This window comes from Penicillium riverlandense (assembly GCF_028828495.1).
Source record: "Penicillium riverlandense strain IBT 135883 chromosome Unknown utg000011l_segment0_segment0, whole genome shotgun sequence".
NCBI lineage: Eukaryota > Fungi > Ascomycota > Eurotiomycetes > Eurotiales > Aspergillaceae > Penicillium > Penicillium riverlandense.
The window spans coordinates 518802-540351 of NW_026643201.1; the positions used below are offsets into that span (position 1 = coordinate 518802).

The 21550-nt window shown below is 52.4% G+C and overlaps 8 protein-coding genes across 8 annotated transcripts; 4 read left to right on the plus strand and 4 right to left on the minus strand.

Moving 5' to 3' along the window:
- Nucleotides 1-658: 658 nt before the first annotated feature.
- Nucleotides 659-1898, minus strand: N7474_010898 (uncharacterized protein; the record flags this gene model as incomplete). Its single annotated transcript, XM_057202308.1, has 6 exons — nucleotides 659-924; nucleotides 986-1147; nucleotides 1282-1418; nucleotides 1470-1681; nucleotides 1787-1809; nucleotides 1865-1898. 6 exons carry the CDS (start codon nucleotides 1896-1898, stop codon nucleotides 659-661), a joined length of 834 nt encoding a protein of 277 aa, XP_057047592.1.
- Nucleotides 1899-2260: 362 nt separating this feature from the next.
- On the plus strand, nucleotides 2261-4597 carry N7474_010899 (uncharacterized protein; the record flags this gene model as incomplete). The annotated part of the gene is made up of 2 exons (XM_057202309.1): nucleotides 2261-2623; nucleotides 2696-4597. Coding segments are annotated over 2 exons (2265 nt in total), but the record flags the coding sequence as incomplete, so codon positions are not given.
- Nucleotides 4598-4863: 266 nt separating this feature from the next.
- Nucleotides 4864-8596, minus strand: bna5-1 (kynureninase; the record flags this gene model as incomplete). Its single annotated transcript, XM_057202310.1, has 6 exons — nucleotides 4864-6153; nucleotides 6207-6484; nucleotides 6983-7420; nucleotides 7471-7951; nucleotides 8008-8354; nucleotides 8407-8596. The coding sequence occupies 6 exons, from the start codon at nucleotides 8594-8596 to the stop codon at nucleotides 4864-4866; spliced, it is 3024 nt and encodes a 1007-aa protein (XP_057047594.1).
- Nucleotides 8597-8822: 226 nt separating this feature from the next.
- Nucleotides 8823-9893, plus strand: N7474_010901 (HesB/IscA family protein; the record flags this gene model as incomplete). The annotated part of the gene is made up of 2 exons (XM_057202311.1): nucleotides 8823-9149; nucleotides 9525-9893. 2 exons carry the CDS (start codon nucleotides 8823-8825, stop codon nucleotides 9891-9893), a joined length of 696 nt encoding a protein of 231 aa, XP_057047595.1.
- A 366-nt stretch (nucleotides 9894-10259) lies between these two features.
- Nucleotides 10260-11612, minus strand: N7474_010902 (branched-chain amino acid aminotransferase, cytosolic; the record flags this gene model as incomplete). Its single annotated transcript, XM_057202312.1, has 3 exons — nucleotides 10260-10433; nucleotides 10493-11103; nucleotides 11195-11612. 3 exons carry the CDS (start codon nucleotides 11610-11612, stop codon nucleotides 10260-10262), a joined length of 1203 nt encoding a protein of 400 aa, XP_057047596.1.
- Nucleotides 11613-13970: 2358 nt separating this feature from the next.
- Nucleotides 13971-16196, plus strand: N7474_010903 (putative C6 transcription factor; the record flags this gene model as incomplete). The annotated part of the gene is made up of 7 exons (XM_057202313.1): nucleotides 13971-14153; nucleotides 14224-14534; nucleotides 14603-14891; nucleotides 14943-15094; nucleotides 15160-15301; nucleotides 15365-15708; nucleotides 15776-16196. 7 exons carry the CDS (start codon nucleotides 13971-13973, stop codon nucleotides 16194-16196), a joined length of 1842 nt encoding a protein of 613 aa, XP_057047597.1.
- Nucleotides 16197-17096: 900 nt separating this feature from the next.
- On the plus strand, nucleotides 17097-18620 carry N7474_010904 (putative eukaryotic translation initiation factor 3 subunit EifCl; the record flags this gene model as incomplete). Its single annotated transcript, XM_057202314.1, has 1 exon — nucleotides 17097-18620. One exon carries the CDS (start codon nucleotides 17097-17099, stop codon nucleotides 18618-18620), a length of 1524 nt encoding a protein of 507 aa, XP_057047598.1.
- A 1134-nt stretch (nucleotides 18621-19754) lies between these two features.
- On the minus strand, nucleotides 19755-21263 carry N7474_010905 (AAR2 splicing factor family protein; the record flags this gene model as incomplete). The annotated part of the gene is made up of 1 exon (XM_057202315.1): nucleotides 19755-21263. The coding sequence occupies one exon, from the start codon at nucleotides 21261-21263 to the stop codon at nucleotides 19755-19757; it is 1509 nt and encodes a 502-aa protein (XP_057047599.1).
- Between the last annotated feature and the right edge of the window lie 287 nt (nucleotides 21264-21550).

The window sequence follows — 21550 nt, forward strand, 5'->3', positions numbered from 1 at the left end:
GAATTCTTCAACTAGTTGATTCAGAAATATAAGCTTGCTCTGCAAGGGGCGTGTCAGCTTGGATGTTGACAAGAAAAAAGGACAGCACTTAGGAAAATGAATACATCGATTATGAAGGTAGGGCTATGAATTTCTCTCCGTGAAGCCTCTATATTTTGCTAAACTTCCCAGCTACGGATATGAAACCGATGGGGTTATCCTACTACGTATTAGGGGCTATAAGTCTTTAAAATCTTAGTAACAAACACTGCTATATTAACATAGATGTGTTGGGTTTTAGGCAAGTAATTTGTAGACGATTATCCGATCTACGTCACTATCAACATTAAGATCATACGCTCTAAAAGTCGGGGTTATTTGTAATACGAGAATTTTATAAGAGAGGTTATCAAAAGCTAGATTTTTGGGACAGAAAATAAGCCCATTGTAAAGAAATACTAGTCAGGGTAGACACCTATTATGTTCCGAAAGGTACTAATACGGTATAAACAAGATACCGATATAGGAGTGATTTAGCCAAAATGCTTTGGGTGCAGTGACCGCAATCTCAGGACTGGTGGCTGTGGCGGGAGGGCTGTGGAATTCACTTGTATAGAATATAAGTCACATTCTTCCTCCAAATATTCCAGTCACTGCTTGAAGGTATCTACTTTCTTCTCTAAGGCTTACAGCTCCATTCTGTCGTAAGAAAGTCCTCCATTTGAGTGAACTTGTACTCTGGCAGCAGTCGATTCCACTCGTTCGAAACGGCAAAGGCATTTGCGGAAATAGCCAACAGAATCCCAGCAACGCCAACCTTCGAAAACGCTTCAACTTGCTCAAGCGGGATTGAGGGGTGATCGATCTTCGGTAGCCATAAGGTCTCCCAGTTCCCATTTTCAAGGTCTCCCGCCTTCAGTTTTTCGACGTCGAAGGGCAGGCCTCCTAGTGAGTAGAATGTCAGCAGATTTCTTAAATAAGCCAGTATATCAGATGGATTACCCACCGCGAACTTTCTCGCCGAGGGCTATAAGCTGTCCGATGGAGATGTCGGTGCCTCTGATACCCCCGACAACCGGCCACTCAGCCTCGAAGTCAATGGCCATGGCTACCACATTAGCGAGATCATGCACTGAAGTGAAGGTGATTCGGTCATCATCGCTGCCGTCTATGACGATAGCTCGGCGGTTTTCAAAATCGAATGGGGTTTCAAATAGGTGAAGGTGCTTGGTCGACTTATGAGGAAATGTCAAGTAGTTCACGAACAGACCAGGTTGAAATAGAGTGTATTCTAGAACCTACAGATATTTTCTTGTGTTAGATTTTCAAGCTTCTCAACGAGGCTTTCTGACGCGACCTTTTTGTCCTTGTTCAGCTCTTCCAGATATCGACGCGTCTCAGCCTTGTAGGCGTACCAGCTTAGATGTTCCAGGCCAGCCCTACAAGATGTGAATAGGTTATAAAAACCATGAGAGGTGACGGAAGCTTACGTGGCCCATTCACTGGGCGCGAAACGCTTCACGCCAGCTTGAACTGCGGCATCGATAAGCCTTTTCTGCACGGGACTGGAAGGATCTTCCTGTTCAGAAGCGAAAGACAGAAGAGTGTGGACTCCCTGCAGTATCAGCGTCAACTCTGTTGGATCTTTGTAGTCTGTCTTAATCCATGTTATGTCTGGGGTGGCCTCTCCAGCCGGCGCATCCTACATAGGCCAATTAGAAACGACTGATCAATTGTTATGCAAGAGAGGGATACAAGCCTTTCTCGACAAAATCAGTATATCGTGCTTCTTAGTTGCAACGAGGACGTCAATGATCTCTTGCCCAACATCTATTGAGATTTAGTAACGCTGCAGAGGGTAGGTTTGTAGGCTAGTGGCACGCACTGCCAGAGCCGCCAGCAATCGCAATCTTGACCATTCTCGCTTATTATCTGAACTTAAAATGTATCTCTTATAATAACTTTTTATGCCGAGCTATTTCGACTATATGAATCGTTCCTGGATACGAGCTGCTCTATATAAAGGCTTTGGCCGAGATCTCGGTCGAACCCACCGACAGATTTGTCATGGTCGACCGAGGTTTCGGTCGAATTCACCAATCGATTTGCCAAGCGTCACCACTTTCACTTTGGATCATACACCTTCTGTTCTTCATCGTGGTTTCCAAAATTGAAACCAACGGGCTTCAATCAAGACACTTGCTTTACTGGTCTTGATGAGACGTCAGGAAATGCCTGGTGTGCATAAGCGATGGACCAAACGATTCACCAAAAAGACAGACCCGGAGCCGAATGGAGAAAGACCCGGAAGGGAACTCAAAGCTGCTGGGAGTGCAGGCGACGAAAAGTCCGTTGTATCTTCGCCTCTTCCGCACACGCCTGCAATAATTGTCGGAGACGCGGGAGTACATGCATCGGCCAGGAGTATCCTGATAAGGCTGTTCCCTCCGTCAGCAATAATCAAGTAGAGGGCCGGCTTAGCCGGGTAGAGAACCTGCTGGAGCAGTTACTCGCCAATACTGAGTCTATCCATGCTCTACAGTCGCCAACTAGAGATCGTTCCGGCGCTCGCTCGACCTCGGTGACGCTAGAGAATAGAGAAGAGTCTCGGCCAAAACTAGTGTCGTCGACAAGCCATCGTGCGGTGAGTTTCTCTCATTTCCAACACATGTCAAGCTCACCATATTATCTTTTTTTTTTTTTGACAATTAAAAAGCACAATGTTGAGGACGGGATAACTACCCGCTCGAGACCCCCTTCGAAGCCGGCATCGGTCCCGGACAGGCGAGCCCCAAGCAAATATGAAGAATTGGCTCGCGACCTTATCGCGGCATGGCCCAGCGAGGATGATATCGATATCATCTGTAGTCTCCCTATGGGAATTTCAACCTCGATGTTTTGCGGAATATGCACGTCCTGTTCCACCTTTACCGGCCCGGCCCTATCATCCCCGAGGGAGATGCTACAGCCTCCCCGGCCGGGTAACCATCCGGTGCTGATCGCGCGTAAGCTTCTGGTCCTCGGCGTATTCCTACAAGGAATCCCCCCTTCTTCCATCCGAGACCTTGGATACCTGGGTACATCTATCCGCTCTATCATGCCTCGTGTCGTCGACAGAGCTATCAGCCTCGTGACTACCAACGAAGACCTCATCGGCTCCGTCGAGGGCATCGAATGCATAATGCTCGAGGCTATGTACCAGAACTACGCTGGAAACCTGCATCGTGCATGGATGGCAATACGCCGGGCGATTACCGTCGCACAGATGATGGCTCTGCACCGTGGCCGTGACTCGCCGTCCCTGAAGATCCTCGATCCCGAGACTCAAGTGGCCTTTGACCCTGTTAAAACCCATTTTCGATTGGCTCAAATGGATCGCTACCTTTCGATCATGCTGGGCCTACCGCATACATCACTCGAAGACCTCTTCTCCACTCCGCAAGTATTAGAAGAGTTGGATCCCAATGAACGCATGCAACGCATCCACTGCGCCGTTGCTGGGCATATCCTGCACCGAAAGGATGGCGACGTAAACAGCCTGGTCAAAATTCACGAGGATGACATGCTATTGCATAAAGCTGCAGCTGAGATGCCACCCCAGTGGTGGCTGATCCCGAATTTCATGCCCAGCAATGGCGAAGGTGCAAATCTCCTTCGTGATACAAATCGTATCATGGATCAACTCACGCATTACCACCTGTTTATGCGGCTGCATTTACCTTATATGCTTTGCTCCTCTTGTGACCACAGGTACGATCGTAGCAGAATCACTGTCATCAACGCCAGCCGGGAAATTCTATCTCGCTATATAGCCCTCCGCACGTCAAACCCCGGACACTTCTACTGCCGCGGTTGTGATTTTCTCGCCTTTATGGCCATTACCATACTATGTATTGCTCACATTAATTCTCAGAGTCAGTTCCAGGGATTTGGGGAGCGCTCATGCCCGGTCACTGGTTTCGAATCCCTTGTCCACAGCCGCCCAAGTGACCGCGGCTACATGGAGCGTACCCTACAGATCATTGAATCCATGTCCTGCAATGATGTCGATTTGATCGCCTATAAACTTACCCGAATCATTCATCATCTGCTCACCATTGAGGCAAATGCCGCCAAGGGCGACATGTATCAAACAAGCTCATCTAAAGATAGCGAAGGAGGGCTTGAGTATGACGGCCGGTTAACCAACAACGGCAAGGCACTGCACATTCAGATTCCCTATTTTGGTACCATCAATTTTGAACGCGGTGTCATCTCAAAGCCTGCTCCAAAAATGCTAGCGCAACCCGAGCTGGGCATACCGGCCATGTTGGTCACGGATAGACTGCCCCCGGGTCAGCCGGTTGAACAAGCCCAACACCCGTCATCTGGATCGGATATCTTGTCAACGATGAGCTATACCGGTTCACAGATCATGCCATCAGATACTCCTCAGCTGTTGTCAGCGCTTCAGCCCGAGTCACCGAATGGATCCATAATATTGGACAGTAACGACAGCTTATACACGCAGCTGCCTGCTTCTATGGGATTTCCAGGCGCCGACGAAGTTGAACTACAAGGCGTTGATTTCTTTTTCGATAGCCTTTTCTGTGGAGCGGAAATAACGAGAGATACTTAGGGAGGATGGATGGGTAAAGGGGAGCGGTAACCGTATGAATAGAGAGGCAGGGTATGCATTCGAATCCTTTAGCCAAAAATCACCACATTCCCTCCCCATCCTCGCTTTCAGGTCATGTGTATTTGACCCCGGCTTGTAGAGCGTGTGATCTTCATGTTGATAGCGACGTATATCGGATAATCGTCTACACATTACTTACCTAAAACGCAACACTTGTGTCTTAACCAGATCTTATTGTATCTAATAGTCTCAGTGGGACATCAACATCACCTTTTCTCAGACTGCTCATTATTAACCCGTGTATCGTTCCCATAATTCCTAGCCTCCAGCTTCACCCTCCGCTCCTCACGCCATTTCGGTCCATGCCGAATCACTAACAACAGAAACGGCGACGTGCCCAGCATGACAAGCGCAATAAAAGTAAAGCACCAGCCCCTCCCCATAGCATTGAGCATGGGATCGATCAAGGCCGTAGCTCCCGCGCCCAGCAAACAGCGCATAAAGTTGTTAGCGGCGGTAGCTTTAGCCGCCTGCCCCGGGTAGAGGTCAACCAAAAGCGTGCTGACGGTATTGAACGCCCCGGTCAGGGCCAGGCCCATGAGGAACAAGATGGTTGTTGGCGCGGCGAGATGGATTCCGAAATTCAAGAACCAGCCGAAGACAAGGATGCACAGACTTCCGATCGCCAGGAGCGGGAAGGCGATTTGCAGCCGTGCTTTTTCGATAGGGAAATTCCGGAGGTCGGTGTGTCGGTTTTTAACAAGTGGGAAGTTTAGGCCCTTGGCGATGCGTCTGTAGTTGAAGTCTAGGAACTTGCCGTTGCCGATTGAGGCGATGGTGGCGCCTACACCAAAGGGGATATAGCAAAGACCGATTTGGAGGTCGTCTAGGCCGTATAGGTCGCGGTAGATGGATGGTATGGAGGCGCTGACATCGTAAAACCCGGCGAATAGCAGTGCGTTGCAGAATAGGATAATGCTCGTATCCTTCTGGAAGACAATGGACAGCGTTTGGAAAGGGTTGGGGAAAGAGAGTTTCTTCTTGGACGAGGGAGGTGTGATGCCCTCCTCGCGAGCTTTGCGGGACTTGAGATAGCTGATCAAGGACATATTCCATTTCTGAGGAGGCAGTGACCCATCCCCAACGACTCCGCGAGCGGTCTCGGGGAAGAAAATTAGGAACGGGACCATAAACGTTCCTGAGAAAATGGCGAGGAACCAAAAGATGGCTCTCCATCCCAGAAACTGCGAGAGTAGGCCCCCGATCACAGGTCCGACGGAGGGTCCGAGGAGTGATCCCGCCGTGACGAAGCCCATATATGACCCGCGCTGGGACGCGGTGGCCACGTCGGATACCACGCCTGCGGAGAGGGCAATAGTTGTGCTGATTCCGGCACTCTGAAGACATCTTAGCACGAAGAGGGCTGCGTAGTTGCTCTGTAGGGCGAGAGCAATGTTGGCTGCGATGTAGAGAGTGAAGCATACAACGTACGCTGGTCGTCGTCCTGCGTTGTCGGCGAAGTCGCCAATGAACATGGGCGATAGACCTTGGAAGATCTAGGAACATGAGCTTTGAAAAAAAAACAGAGAGAACTTTCTGAGATACTCACCATATAGCTCGTAAGGGTTAAGTTGATTAATGAATTTGTGACATGTAGATCCGTGGCCAGGGTATTCAAGGCAGGAAAGTAGATCTGCGACGAGACCGGCGAGAAGAAGCCGGCCCACGAGGCCATGAAAACAATATATCGAAGCTGCGTCTCCGTGAAAACGGAGTAGTCAACCTCAGCGACGTCGGGCCCGCTACCTCCATGAAGATTCCCCGCATTTTTGACATCCTGAGCAGTAGCAGACTCTAGGTCCTTTTCCGTAGGCTTGGCCATCCAGTCTAATTCAGTTCAGAACATTGAGACACCACGCGGCCGAAAGCTTGTCGTTTTAAGTAGCGGAGAACATGTTGAGAAGGAAGAGACCCCGCTAGGAAGAATTATTTGAACTAACTCCATCCATAGTTAAATCCGAAGCGAGACCAGCGACAAGCGGCGCCGATTTTTTTTTTAGTGCCATCCGGCTTTCCTGATTTGCGGAGGGGCAAACTGGGTCGGTGCCGAGATCCCGAAACCCTCTCTACTTGAGCTTTATCGTGGTGTCAAGTCCGATAAGACTGCAAAGTATGAACATTGTGAGTCAGTCAACCTTCTTTAAGGTCCCACTCTAGGCAGCTCTAGGCAGCTGCATCTAGACAGATCTATAAATTTCCACTTTCGCTTCTTTTGTTCCATTGGAAGGGAGAATGCATGTGTTCGGCGACTGATGCTCCAGACCGACATCTCATTCCTATTTTCTCATTGGATGCCAGTGACGATATCAGGATAAATTCAGACACCCCGAGACCGGACTGCTGATCTACACGCCTCCAGGAAGATCTGACAGAACTCCCACACCTCGGTGTATGTATTGTACAGGGCTGCGGGCGCGACACGGACAACATCCGGCTTTCTTTCGTCGATCACCACACCATTCTCCTCCAAATGACTCAACACCGAGTCCAGCAGACCGTGCTGAAGACGTAGACTCAGTTGCGCGCCTCGTTCGTGTGGATTGGACGGTGTGATGAGAGTGAACGGCTTGTCTTCCGCGGGCGCGTCGAGCGGGTACGTGAGAAGCAAGTGCTCCAGGTAGCCAGTGAGACTGAGTGATTTCTGGCGGATTGCAGCCATGGACGCTCGGTCGAAGATTTCGAGTGAGGCAATCACGGCGTTCATGTCCAGGACCGAAGGATTCGATAGTTGGAAGCCTGCGGCGCCGGGCTGGGGGGTGAATTCTATACCATTGGATTAGTCCTGCAATCCATAAAGGTCAAAAAAAGCGTACTGTTTTCCATATTGAACCGCGTCTTGCTATCATGGCCCCACCAGCCAGAGAACCGGGGACGAAATGATTCATCGCTATCAGCTTGCTTCTCGTCCACACGGCCGTGTCGCTCGTGAACAAACAATGCCGCCATGCCACCGGGTCCACTGTTGAGATATTTGTAGCTGCACCACGCCGCAAAATCTACGTTCCAGTCATGGAGCCGCAGATCCACGTTCCCGGCGGCATGGGCGCAGTCCCAACCGATCAGTATGCCTTTGGAGTGGGCATGAGCGGTAATCTGTTCAATATCAAAGTACTGTCCGGTGTAGAATTGGATGGCCGAGAGAAGAATCAGCGCAGTACTGGAGGCGTTGTCATCAATGACTCTGAGAATTTGCTCCGTTGTCAGAATAGGAGAGTCTGTATTTTCTGGCTCAATCAGGACCATGGCATCGTCCGGGGTAAGATTGTTATGGCGGATTTGAGATTCGACCGCATACTGTATGTGCTTGCATTAGTATGCTGTGACAATATATATTTCACGGCAAGACATACATGATCACTGGGAAATGCCTTCCCCTCCAGAATGATTTTATATTTCTCCTTGGTTGGGCGGTAAAAACTTGCCATCAGTAAGTGCAGATTACCAGTAAGGGTCCCCATGACGGCGACCTCGCTCTGCAAAGCCCCAACAACGGGCGCCATCAGCTTCGCTCCCGCGGTGTCCACATCGACAAATGGAGGCAGGAGCTGATCTTCGTGCGGCACGAAATGACCAGTCACGCCTTTCGTAGCCCAGGTGCGCAGATACCGCTCGATATACCGCTGGACACTGCGCGGCTGGACTCCGAGGGAGTTGCCGCAGAAGTAAATGCATTTTGGAGCCGAGGATCCGTCCTCGCCTGTTGGGGGCTATTTAGTATAATCAATTGGCAAAAACGACGAGTAATATACCTTCATCCTCAGCCAACACCTTCCGCTTCAGGTCCTTTTTGGTCGGAATGATAAACTCGTCCCGGAAGTGTCGCAGCGGATCTTGGGAATCGAGTGCTTCGGCATACTCTCTGCTGTAGGCGCGCACGTCATCACGGTGAGAGAGCGGAAGACCATGCTTGATGTCCCGGATATGCTGTCTGGAGCCCATCCTGTAGAGAGATGTGTGCAGTAGTATACTTGTGCTTCCACTTTCAAAGAAAGAGCAATGTCATCCCACCGCCGATCCCTACCCTTCCCGCCCATTTATTCTGCCACACACCTCCGCCTGGCCTGGACCAATGACAATCCTGCCGAATCGATGGCCGATGGATATCTAAGCAGGTTTACCCATCGCCTTCGCCATGCTTTCCTCCTAAAACACCCCAGTCTCCAACATGTCACGACCGTTACTCTCGTCAACCGCTGCTCGGCGGTTCTCCCAAGCACCGCAAACCCGCCTCTTCTCGACCTCGCGCCCGGCGCAGCGCCTCTCAGCCTTCCCCGACGGCGAACTCGCGGCTTGCCGGCAATACATTCACATTCAACAAAGCGCCCCGCGCTGTTTGTCAAGACCCTCGACCCCTCGGTATTCGTTCCTCCGTCCGCAACATGCCTACTTCTCCTCCTCGACTGTCCGACCCGGTACGAAAGTCACGCAGAACCCGCGCGCCGGGGACGACGGCGCCACGCTCATGATCAAGATCTCGCCGCGGGCGGTAGAGGTACGTTTGACTCCTGCTTTGGTTTCGCATATGTTGTTTTGCTGGATGAGCGGATGGGAAATACCTGGGTGGTGGTGCTGGTTCTCTCTTGAATTGGAGCATGGCCATACCTCTAGCCCGGTATGAGCAGTTTTACGGATGTTGTCAGTACATGCGACCACAGGGTGTGGAGAACAGGGCTTCCCGTCCGCTCAGCCGTACTTAAGCCACACGCCGGTCAGTTAGTAGTTGGGTGGGTGACCACCAGCGAATCCTGACTGTTGCATGTACCCTTTTCTTTTTGTTTTCTTTTTGTTTTATGTTTTCTTGTTACTCACTTATTGTTCTCGTTTACTATCTATTCTTTTTATTCAAACTAACAACCACATCATCTAGCGCCTCCGCGAAATCACCGATCCAACCACCTCTCCGTCCGCCACCAGAGAAGAAAACCCCTACCACCACCTCCGCATCACCGTCACCAGCGGCGGCTGCCATGGCTTCCAGTACCTGATGTCCCTGGAGTCCGCAGCCAAGATCGACCCGGAAGAAGATACCATCTTCGAGGGCGAGGAAGATGTAGCCACGACGAATGCAGCGGGTGGAGGGGCGAGGGTTGTGATGGATGAGCCCTCGTTGGAGCTTTTGCATGGTAGCACAGTCGACTATACGACTGAGTTGATTGGGAGCCAGTTTAAGATTGTGGATAACCCGCGCGCGACGAGTAACTGTGGGTGTGGGACGAGTTTTGATGTTACTGATTGATCGATTGGGTGGTCAGTGGTTTATATTTTGATCACATCGATCCTGTACATGATATGTATTGCATATGCGTGTGCTTTGCGAAGATAGAATAATGGCATGTTATACCTCTCTCTTCTCTCATGCTTTTCTCTCTTTACGTACACTACTGCTACTTCTACCGGAATCCTTTAATCCTATTAAAATATCCATTTCAGGCTCAGTATACTGATCTGCTTGTGTGTTAAAAGAACCCGAGATTTTTTCTATCAACGCATGTATGTATGTATATAAAAAAAAGGCCGACCCGAAATTAACTGGGACCACCTCTAACAACCCGAGAAATTACTGCCAGAAAGCCCAATCGAGAGATGTATAACCATACATCGTCTATTTCTCCTCGTTCTCAATGACATACCCCCAGTCGTGTTGCTCCTTGCCATACATGATGGTCTCAAGCCACGATTTGATCAGGGAAGCGTATCCGGCCGGCTCACCAGATGCACCGAGGGTGCTGATATCGACATCGTCGTTGCGGATCAGCTCGACAGGCGTGATGAAGTACTGGTTGTTCTTGTTAGCCGATGATACAAGCCGAAAAGACCAGACAGAGCAAAACATACCGCAGTACCAGAGACAAACGCCTCAACAATACGTCCCTCCTTGGCCGCCATCTCAATCTCACCAATCGTCAAGGCCCTCTCGACAACCTGCACAGGTGCCAACCCTCCAACAGCCCGCTCCGAAAGCCTCTCACGGCAAAGCTCCAGGACACTCCTTCGCGTCACACCAGGCAGGATAAGCTGGTTCTCCAACGGCGCAGTAATCATCTCCAAACGACCTGTATGGGCATTATGCATAACAACAAAGAAGTTACTCGCCCCGGCCTCGGTCACCTGGCGATCGGCACCAAACAACCACAGGATCTGATCGAAGCCCTGCGCCTGCGCGGCACCGTGCGCCTGCAGCGACGGGCCGTAGTTCGCGCCCAGCTTAGCATACCCGAAGCCGCCGGGCCAGGCACGGATGCTGTCTGGGTGAGAGGCGTAGAGGCGCAGGCCCTGAGGCGCGCCGGGCTGCCCGTATTTCTTGACTTTGCTCACATCTGGCCAGAGGACGGCGATGATGAAGAGAAGAGCTTCCTTTGGCACTTGGACGCCGAGGTGCGGGCCGTTTCCGATCATCGCGGGTCGAAGGTACAGGAATGAGCCCGGGCGGTCTCGCGGGAGCCAGCCTGTACCATAATATTAGATTTATAGTCCAATGCAGAAGATATCTTGCTCGAAAAATGGGAGAGGAACGAAGGAAAGGAGGGGGGAACATACGCGGGCCATCAACCTCCATCAGCTTCGCCACGAGCTTCTTCAACTCATCAGCCTTGAAACCCGGCAAGGACGAGCGCACCGCACTCCCCGACAGCCGTTCGCCATTGCAATCCGGCCGGAAGAGGCGCAGCTTCCCGTCGTACCCGCGGTAGACCTTCATGCCCTCGAAGCACTGCGTAGCATAGTGCAGACAGCCCGCCGTGGCGGGGATGCTGAGGTTCTCGAACGGCTTCACCTGCGGCGTCTCCCAGCCGGTCTCGGCGGTCCACCGCACGGTGACCATGTGGTCGGTGCAGTAGGAGTGGCTCAGTTCCTCGGGCGAGCCGGGCGCAGGTACATCGCGGGGGGTGGTGGTGCGGGTTAGGTTGCAGGTCGAGGCGTCCAGCTCGCCTATTTTTGGGGGGGTGATGGAGCCCATGGCTGGTGGATTGGACGGAGATGGAGAGGAGGAAAGTCAATTGCCGGAATTCAATGACTTATAAAAGGACGTATGTGGGGAGTGGATAAAGTGAGTCACTCTATCGGAGTTTTAGCTCGGAAATTCCAAAGTCAGAACAGACAATTGTGTAGTCGATTGTGTTGCTTTGGTGTTTAAGAAAATACAAGCAGCCAGGAAGCCCAGGACGGATCTCCCTTATATGGACGCGGCTTGCCCCGGCCACCCATTCCCCAAGAACGCGGGCCGAGCTAAAAAATTTAGGAAAAAAAATTCGGATACGCATTTGCCATCGGCAGACACAACCATTCAAATCATGTTCTATGGAAAGAAATTCAGCATTCGAATTCGTTTTCGAGTACAGATATAGATGCATCTGGGATACACAAATGTCAGTGAGTTTCGATCGTCGAACGTACATACGCAGGGTAGGGGTAGGGTAGACGCGCGCCCTGCGAATGACAGCCGCTTTTCTGCCGCTGATAACGAGGACCGCCGGTTATCGATCGGGGAGGAACGAGGGAGACCCACTATGGACTCGGGATAGTGGCCGAGGATAGCCGTGTGGGAGCTAACTGTAGATGGTATGGGGAATGGTTAGTGTAGTTAGTTAGCAGAGAAGAAGACGTTGAGATAAAGGCGGCGGCTAAGAAAAGTGCTGCATCTGCGCTGGGCCGGTCGGGGGCATCCGTCCCACAGAGCCAAAGAAAAGAGGAATCCCATTAGTTATTTGATTCTCTCGGGCAGTCGGGTAGCCATTACGTCATCGTCGAAAGGCAAAATCATCGTGAAATAAAGAATGATCCTTTTTCCTTCCCTAGTAACTACTGCCTCCGGATGACTTAATATTAAATCGCCCGACCGTTGTCGAGGGCTTCTCTCATATTTCCCCCCGCACGAAACCTGATTCTTGAATGGCTGGGGGGCTTTTTTTTTCCACGATTAGTAATGTGACATCAAGGCGTCTCGCCTTCGTTAATCATATGTACATTCATGCTCCATGGGTTCCCTTGCGATACGATAGGGAGGCGGCCGCGTGCAGTAGAGATCGGTGCTTCGTCTTTCCCTACGAGCGGGTGAATGCGACAACCCGCTGATCCATTAGTAGTCCTTCTCCCCCAGTCAACTTGGCGCAATCTCGTCTATCTCCATCCGGAGACAATCATCGCTCGCCCCGCACGGAGTTACCGAGTCTCGACCCCCGTATGGATGTGCAAGCTTGGACTAACTAGTTTAGGCGAACGGAGGGACGAAATGGACGGGATATGCATGCCAGCGCCCGCGAGGAGGTCTGGGCGGATGCCAGGATCTCTCCGATCATTCTCTGATAGATACTGATCGTTGTAGGTCCATAGTTAGGGAAACAAGCTTTGGCGGTGGGCTTGCTAATGTGGAATGAGTCCGAGGGGGTTGACATCATCTTCATCGCCGCCGAGCCGCCTAGCGCACCGAGAGGGTTCAAAGGCAGGGCATGATTCATACGTGGAGCAGGGGCAAAAAAAAGAAATCCAACCCATTAATGATTGGCGGACATTTAATCCGCTTGAATAGGGCTATCACACGCGCGGAGATCATGGTCAGGATTTGATTGCTTTCCCACCCCTGGTCAGCCACTGGCACAGGATGAAAGCAAACCAACAAACCGATTTACAAGCCAACACGTTGTCGGACCCATGCCATCAACCTGAGATGCTAGGATCTCGCCACTGCGTACCAACCCCGGCACGTTTCCGGTTGGAACATCTTTTCGGGAAGCCCTAAGGGGGAGGTGGATCAGATTTCATTCGTTCTCGGACTCGACCAGTGATGGCACTAGTTCGTATAGCTTCACCCTAGCACGGGCCAATTGCTATGACAGCATTTCTTTCAGACGGAAAGTGGAGAAGAGGCGAGGCGATGTCTGTGGGTATCAGATTGCAATCAGGATAATCTGTGTGACGGCCAGCCTAAAAGAAAGGCAGCTCGGTCCCCTTTCTTTTTCATCCACCACCGTCAGGAATTGTTTCTGCGAGAGTAAATGCTTCTCGCCCTCTTCCATTCGGATTCGACCAGTCCACCACCGTCGCACTGAATTATCGCAACCCCAACCGCATGATAAGGATCTTCTCATGTACTTGGTTTTCAAGTACTTGGGAGAAAGTCTGACGGGCTAGAGATAGTCAAGCAGTCCCATGACTTAAAGGTCCCTGTCCCTCACCAAACACACGGTGGCTGACACGCCTCCTCGGGCGCCAGGTACCATCCACCACGAGGGATTGAATTGTGGGAGGAAACTTCCCCCTGATGCTTCTGATACACCAGCATCCCCAAGGAAGGCCTCTGTTGGCGCCCGAGTACGAAATGGCCCAGGAAGACAGAATGGATATGGCCCCGGAGGGGAAGAAAAGCCAGGATGACGGGGTCAGACCCTTTCCACAGCTGCTGCCAGGGCCCCGGAAGTTCGCGCCACAGTCATCCACCAGCATCGAGCGCCTGAAAAAGACCTCCATGGCCTGCAAGGCATGCAAGACTGCAAAGAGAAAGGTAAATGCCCACTCCCCTCCCCCCCGGCCGCGTCGCGGCGGCCTGCTTCCGGCTGACAGCTCGGCTATAGTGCAGTGGTGCTGGCAAACCACCGAAACCGCCATGCAATGCGTGCAAGGCCACGAATACCGAATGCGAGTTCGACCCAACACTCGACCTCCGGCGCAAAGAAGCCCATAACGCCAAGATCAATAGCCTCGAGGCGAAGATCGAGGAGCTGCAAAATTACAAGCATTTGCTGGACGATTTGATCACAAGGGTTCGGTCGCCACACAGGCATGAGGTCAACCGAGTCGTGAAGATGATTCGCATGGATGAATTTGATCTAGAGGACTTTGTTCGTGCTGTCGAAAGCCCGATCGCCGCTGCCACCCACCGCCAGTTGCTCCCGGACCCTCAGGACTTGGAAGTCTCGGGGGGAAAGTTTCAGTGAAGCCGGAAAAGAACAGCGTCGAATGGTTGGATTTGCCGCCACAGAGGACTGTCGACCCTTATGCTCGTGTCACGCTAGAAACCCTCTGCGATATCCCCCGATTTAGGGTGCCAGCGCAACCGTGGACCAAGGTCACCGATGACAGCTACCTGGTTTCGCACTTGATCTCGCTGTATCTCACCTGGGATCATCCATGCTCCCAGCTGATTGATCAAGACGTTTTTCTCAAACACATGAAGGCAAAGGATCTGACGTCGGAGTTTTGCACCCCACTCCTGGTCAATAGCCTTCTAGCAATGGCAAGCGTACGGATTGCCCGCGAATCCAACTTGAGCCTGACTGAGCCTTCGATATAGGTTTATTCCGATAGCCCGCAAGTCATCTCCAAGCAAGAAGACAGCGTTTTCCGAGGACAGGTCTTTCTTTCCGAGGCAGAACGTCTGTGGAAAACAGAAGAGGGCCGCCCGACGCTATCGAATGTCCAATCACTCCTTCTGATATGTTGTGTGTATGTCGCCCACCCAAGTTTTATCGATATGTTTTGCGCTATTCCAGGACTGAACAAGTTTGCAGTCACAGATGTCAAGGCAAAGCCAACCTGGGCTGGCTTCTCATCCGACAAGCGGTCCAGTTAGCCCACGATATGGGACTGTTTGTCCCCCGGAGGCGAATCATTCGCCGGAGATGCAACGAGTTCGCTCAACCACTGCGTGGGGTATCTTCAATCTGAATTCGTAAGGGACCCGCGTTACCTGAGGTCTGAGACACGGCTGACTAGCGTGCTAGACAAATGGCAATGGAGCTGCATAAGATGCCGAATTTGGAAAAGCCGGGGTTCCAAGTCAGCGTAGGCGACGTTGCTTGGGTCCCGTATCCACGATTGAACCAGCTGATATATCCGAGGAAGAAAGCGCGTCTGCCAGATGTGCAGGATGGACTTTCCGAGTTGATGGAAATCGTGGCAGATGTCCAAAAACTCTTTTTGGACAATTTGACCCAGAGCATCGACGATCTATGGCTCAAAGCACAAGACCCATACAATCGCTTTGTGGACTGGCTGAGTCGCTGCCCCGATGTATCACAGATTGAAGACCAGCCGGTTTCGGGATTCCTGGTTTTGCGGTAAGCAATCGACCAACGAAACGAAAGGTGATGTGAGTGACATTTGCTGATGGAAATGAGATGAAAGCCTGAAATGCCTCCATGCAATCATGTCCCTCTTCGAAATGCTGATTCGCCGCGATGAGCAAACACCTTCGTCTAATACCATCTGGCGGCAAGAGGCATTGGAGCTCCAGACCAGATCCGCCGAGGAGACGGCCGAGTGCCTCCGTATCCATCGTCAGTCGTATGGCATCCGGTATATCCCTCGCCAGATGGTTGGCGCCATTCGGTCTGGTCTCCTGGTCCTCGTACACCAGCTGGGAAATCGTGAGGACGCGAGAGAACCGTTCGTCGAGCTTTGGCGATTTGGAACCGCAATTGACCACAGATTCGAACTGATCGCCGAAGCCGTCCACCAGATTCGATTGATGGCGCAGAGTGGTGCCGTGGAGATACCGGCTGAAGTGATCGAGATCAGTGATCCCGAGCATGGGGAAGGCCTTTGAAGCATCGTCGTCTCGGGTTTAGTTTTGCAACACGTCGCTATTGCAGACGGGCGATTAATCATCGGGTCACTCGTGTGGTGGTCGCCAGTCCAGCCGATGTCAAGAGACACGCTGGGAAGAGAAAAAATGGGCGTAGGTGGTCGTCGCGGCAGGGTCGGATGTGACGTTCTGTCTTTGCTGCCATCGCATCTTCTCGATCCAGATAGCAGGGCTGCATTGTGTTGTGCGATGGTACAGGGGCAGGTTCCTGGCCTCTCGGAGTGTGGGTACCGTGTGATTGTCACAGCCAGGGCGGCCGGAAGCATTTCCCGGACCACTCTTACCTCACCGGCGGCCTGCCTGTTTACTACACCACATCAAACTGGTATGATCGTTTTTTATAATGAACGAAGAAGATTCACTTCTTGAATTTTCGACGCATCTATGTAGTTTGTTTCCAGGTAGCTTGACTCCTAACTAAGCACTTCTTTGGTGGCCTCCCTCCCCGTTGACGAGGACAAATGCCCGCCTGCTTTTCACCATCGCCGTATCTGCATCGGAGGTGAGATTACCTGCTGTAGTTTGGGGGTTCAATTTGAAGATTTTGGTCATGGCATGCAGAGTCCTAGTGTTGTTAGCATAGGAAGATCTATGCTCTCCAGTTCAGAAATACGCAATTGCCATCTTTCTAACTATACACTTGGATGGGATGCGTCGATGCTGAGTCAGCCCAGATAAGATAGCCACAAGCGAAAGCCCTCAAAATTCGTTCTCCCGCCAAAACCCACTGTGCCCGATCCCTGCCAACCCCGACCTCCGCGCCCTTTGTTGCGGCCATCCGACCACTTTTTGTTTTCCTCTTTCTCCCCGTCTTCGTCGTCCCGTTTATCCGCTTTTCAAGCAAATCTCTCCCCACCCAGCATGTCGTACGACGACCGCGCCAATGCGCGCCCCAACCTGAACGATGAGTCCGATGTGGAGGAGGAGGCTCTCGTCAACGACTACCGCGAACAGGTCAATTTCGATGATAGCATGAGCGAGCTGGATCGGACGACATCCCTCGGCGGTCAATCCCAAACTCAAGACCTCCAGGCACAACTCGCTGCGGCCGCAACCCCGCTGGAGTACCAGGCCACTCTAGAGACCAAGTTCGCCAGCTACGACAACTACTGCAGTCTTTTCCACTACATTCTGAACTCGGACGGCCCCGTTGATTTGGAGGTTCCCTCGGTAGGTGTTTCTTTGTCCCCCAGTGCTCGATTGGACGGGACAGGTCTTGGCACTTCTTGTTGGTATCAGACTAACATTTTCTCTTACCATCAGTATTACTGGGCTTGGGATGTGATTGATGAGTTCATCTACCAATTCGAGTCCTTCTGCCGCTACCGCAACCGGGTCGCTCGCAGCGGGTCCAACGAGGAGGAGGCCCAGGTGCTCCGCGAGAACCCGAACACATGGGGCTGCTACTCGGTCCTGAACGTGTTGTACTCTCTCATCCAGCGGTCGCAGATCAATGAACAGCAGGCTGCCATCAAGAGGGGAGAGGACCCCATGGCTTTCGCCGGCGAGTACGGTTCCCGGCCATTGTACAAGATGCTCGGCTACTTCTCGATCATCGGGCTGTTGCGGGTGCACTGCCTGCTGGGCGACTTCAGCCTTGCGCTGAAGACGCTCGACGACATCGAGATGAACAAGAAGGCCATGTTCGCGCGCGTGATGGCCGCCCACTTCACCACGTACTACTACGTGGGCTTCTCCTACATGATGATGCGGCGGTACGCCGACGCCATCCGCATGTTCAGCCACATCTTGGTGTACGTGTCGCGGACGAAGAACTTCCAAAAGGGCGGCAACAGCTACGACGCCATTGCCAAGAAGAACGATCAGATGTACGCCCTGATCGCCATCTGCGTCGCGCTGCACCCCACCCGCCTGGACGACACCATCCACTCGGCCGTGCGCGAGAAGTACGGCGAGCAGTTCTACCGCATGCAGCGCGGCGGGCCCGACGCCCTCCCCGTCTTCGAGGAGCTCTTCCGCTCCGCCTGCCCCAAGTTCATCAGCCCCACGCCGCCGGACTTTGACAACCCAGCCTCCAACGTCGACCCCGTCGACCACCACACCGCCATTTTCATGGACGAGATCAAGAACACTCTGTTCAACCCCACTATCCGCTCCTACCTGAAGCTTTATACCACTATGGACCTCAAGAAGCTCGCTGGCTTCCTCGAGGTCGAGCCCGAGAAGCTTCGCTCGTGGCTGCTTGTGAACAAGCAGCGCAGCCGCGAGATCCGCTGGGTCGAGGGTGGTCTGCTGGATGGCGAGCCGGCCATTGCCAACGACCTCGACTATGCGCTTGAGAATGACCTCATCCATGTCAGTGAGACCAAGGCCGGCCGTCGTCTGGTCGACTGGTACCTGCGTAACCTTGCCCGTGTCTACTAGAGGATCTGTCTGCCATTTGTGGATGGATCTGGCTCGTTTATTTTGACGGCGAAGAACGGAGGAGTCTGCATGCATGCAAGAAGGAACGAACAACGACCTGAGATGATTGATTTTTCTTCCTCCTTTTCCTTTTCTCTCTTTCCCTTTCCCCTTTCTCATTCCCATTTTACTGCCCATCGTCTCCATTCCTCGCCCTTGCTTTGCTAGTTCGCATACTCATGTGTTTCTTTTTTTTGTTGTTGTTGCTGTTGCTTGCTTGCCTTACCCTGATGTGTTTAGGCTTCGTGGGCTCAAAATCAAAGTCGGATGATTTACTGGAAGGGCGTACGTACGATGTTTGCCATTGCCCTGGTTTCTGCTTTTGGGCGATTTGCCCATCTGGAAAAAAATATGTTGTCGAGCAGAAGAGAAGAGACTTGATGAGATAAATAGATCAAACGAATTACTGGTTCAACTCATTTTTCACCGGTACATACTTAAGATTAAGATCGATTTGGACCCAGTCATCAATCCTGGTAGCGAGGAGACGGTATACAAGGCGGTTGAAAATGTCCAAGCGGAGTAGAGGATTTCCCATCTGCTATCCATTCCTGCTCTAGATCCCAGATTGTTTTGATATCAAGGGCATAGATGTGGTGGGGAGTGATAACAGGATGGCACCATAGATCATTGGTGTATTCCATCGTGCTAGGTATTTCTCGTTGGAGAAGAGGCCACGCCCCAACGAGTTCAAGGCCGGCCTGTTCTACGTAGTACATAACCAGGAACCAGGTCCCCATTGCTGCGAATATGGATAAATCCTTGCAAACCAATTCAAACACGAATACGATTCAGGAGCCACACAGCGAATACGAATGATGCAGATTTTTAATCGTGTCCAGCCCGGAGGACTCGGATTACTGCAAAGAGAGAGCAAGCCACGCGCGGGTTTCGTACGGGGGGTCCTCTAAGAGGTGGAAAAAGCATGCCGAGACCAAGGCGTACGAAATACTTCCCTAAGCAGGAGGTTTTGCGTGACGATATCAAGGTTAGACGTATTGCTTTGATACTATCCATACAAAGTAGATGACCACCGAAGAAGAGATATCACCTCAAAGAATGATTCGATTACTTACTATACAACCAACTGCATACCTACTCCCCCACCTCCGTATCTCTTATACTCCCATCCTCCGGGAGCTCACCACCGCCACTACCACCATCCAAATCAACCACAAGCGGCGCATACTCCCCGGTCTCCTCATCCTCATCATTCCCATCCATCTCCATCTCGACCTCCTCCCCATCCTCCAACTGGATCATTCCGCGTCTCACAATAGCCTCCCGCTGCAGCTCCCAGTCATATTCAGCCTTCACCCACGCCTCAAGCTTCCCCAACTCCGCTTTAACCATCGACCCAGCCACACCACCACTGCCCACAACAACCTCATCAACACCCCGCTGCAGTTTCATAAGCAGATTGCGCAGGAACGCGCCGCCCTCGTCGCCGTCCATCTCGAATAGCCCGCCTTCCACGTCGTCGCAGCGCTGGAGTTGCAATAGCAGTAGTCGGAGCACGGCGCTCATCAGCCCTTCTCTTTCCAGTATTGCTCGCCGGGATGTGAGGATTAGTTCGAGGAGCCGTTTCCATTGTTGCAGGCATGAGTGGTTCATCATCGTCAGTACCATTAGGAAGGTAAACTGCAGTTCGCCAAGCAGCTGCGTTTCTCCTGTTTGTTGCGTACCACCAGAACCAGTGTTGTAGCGCTCGACCAGCTCGCCAAGCGCCCAGGATCGATCCTGCGCTGCCTCTGTTCGTTCTCGTCCCACGGCGCCCTCTCGCCAGGTGCGTTTGAGGTCGATGGGGAGAAAACCAAACTCGCGTTCTTGTAACTCCCCCGCTGCGGCATCTCTCTCTGTTCCTTCTGCGCCTGCGCCTTCGTTCGGAGCATCCACGCCCGGGATATGGTCCGCATCCCGGTTCGCCGTGCTCGCCGAGGTAACAGTCCACCGTGGATGTCCATCCACATCTATCTGAGGATTGCCCACAATGCGCGACAGGATGTCGGGCGTGATTCGATCTGTCAGTCCCTGCCAATCCCTCCGCCCGCTTTCCTCGGTCTCTTCTTCTTTATCATCATCTTCTTCCTTTTCGGCTTGTGCGGTAGAAGACTCCCCGGACTGCCCTTGATTAGATAACATCGACGCCGACACACGGCTCCGATACCGAAATAGGCCACCGCGCTGCCAGACAGCGCCGAGATTCGCCTTGTAGCGCATGGCTTCCTGGCGATCTGGATCCGTGATGGAAAGAGAATCCAGGGCCTCTGTGTCGGTGTTCCATCTCCAGATGTATATCTGTGGCTCATTCTGGCGGGATGTCGTCGGCACCAATGCGGTCCCGGCGTCATTATCGTTGAAGAAGTTGGAGCCAGACCCCGCGCAACTGATATCGCCGACGTAGAACCACGCGCCGCTGCGCAGGGAGAAGCTCTCTGTTGTGCCTGTGTAGAGAAAATGCCATCCTTCAGGCAGATCGCGGATGCCGTGGAAATTGGGCGTTGAGGTGAAGGTGATTAGGTCGATGCCGACAAAGGTCTTGGGCGGGAGGGGGGGGAGGAGGATCGTTGGAGAGGGCTGAACAGATGGAGGGGGAGGAGGCATGGCTGCGGATCTGATCGGATCGGGTCAGATCCTGCTGGAGGAAGTAGACTAGCAGCTGCCGTAAGTGTCGCACTGGTGTCCAGTGATGTGTGTTTGTCTTGGACCAGAGTGCTCGGCTTGAAAACTCGGCTGCGGAGATGGAAGAGGGTCTGAGGTCAGCTCGAGGTGGGGAGCTCGGGTTGGTCACAGCTCGAGACAACAGGTCAGGTCAATAGGACAAGGGTTGAACCTTAGCTTTCGGAAGTTGCAGTGTCACTGGATGTATGCGGCACGGTCAGTTTGGAGAT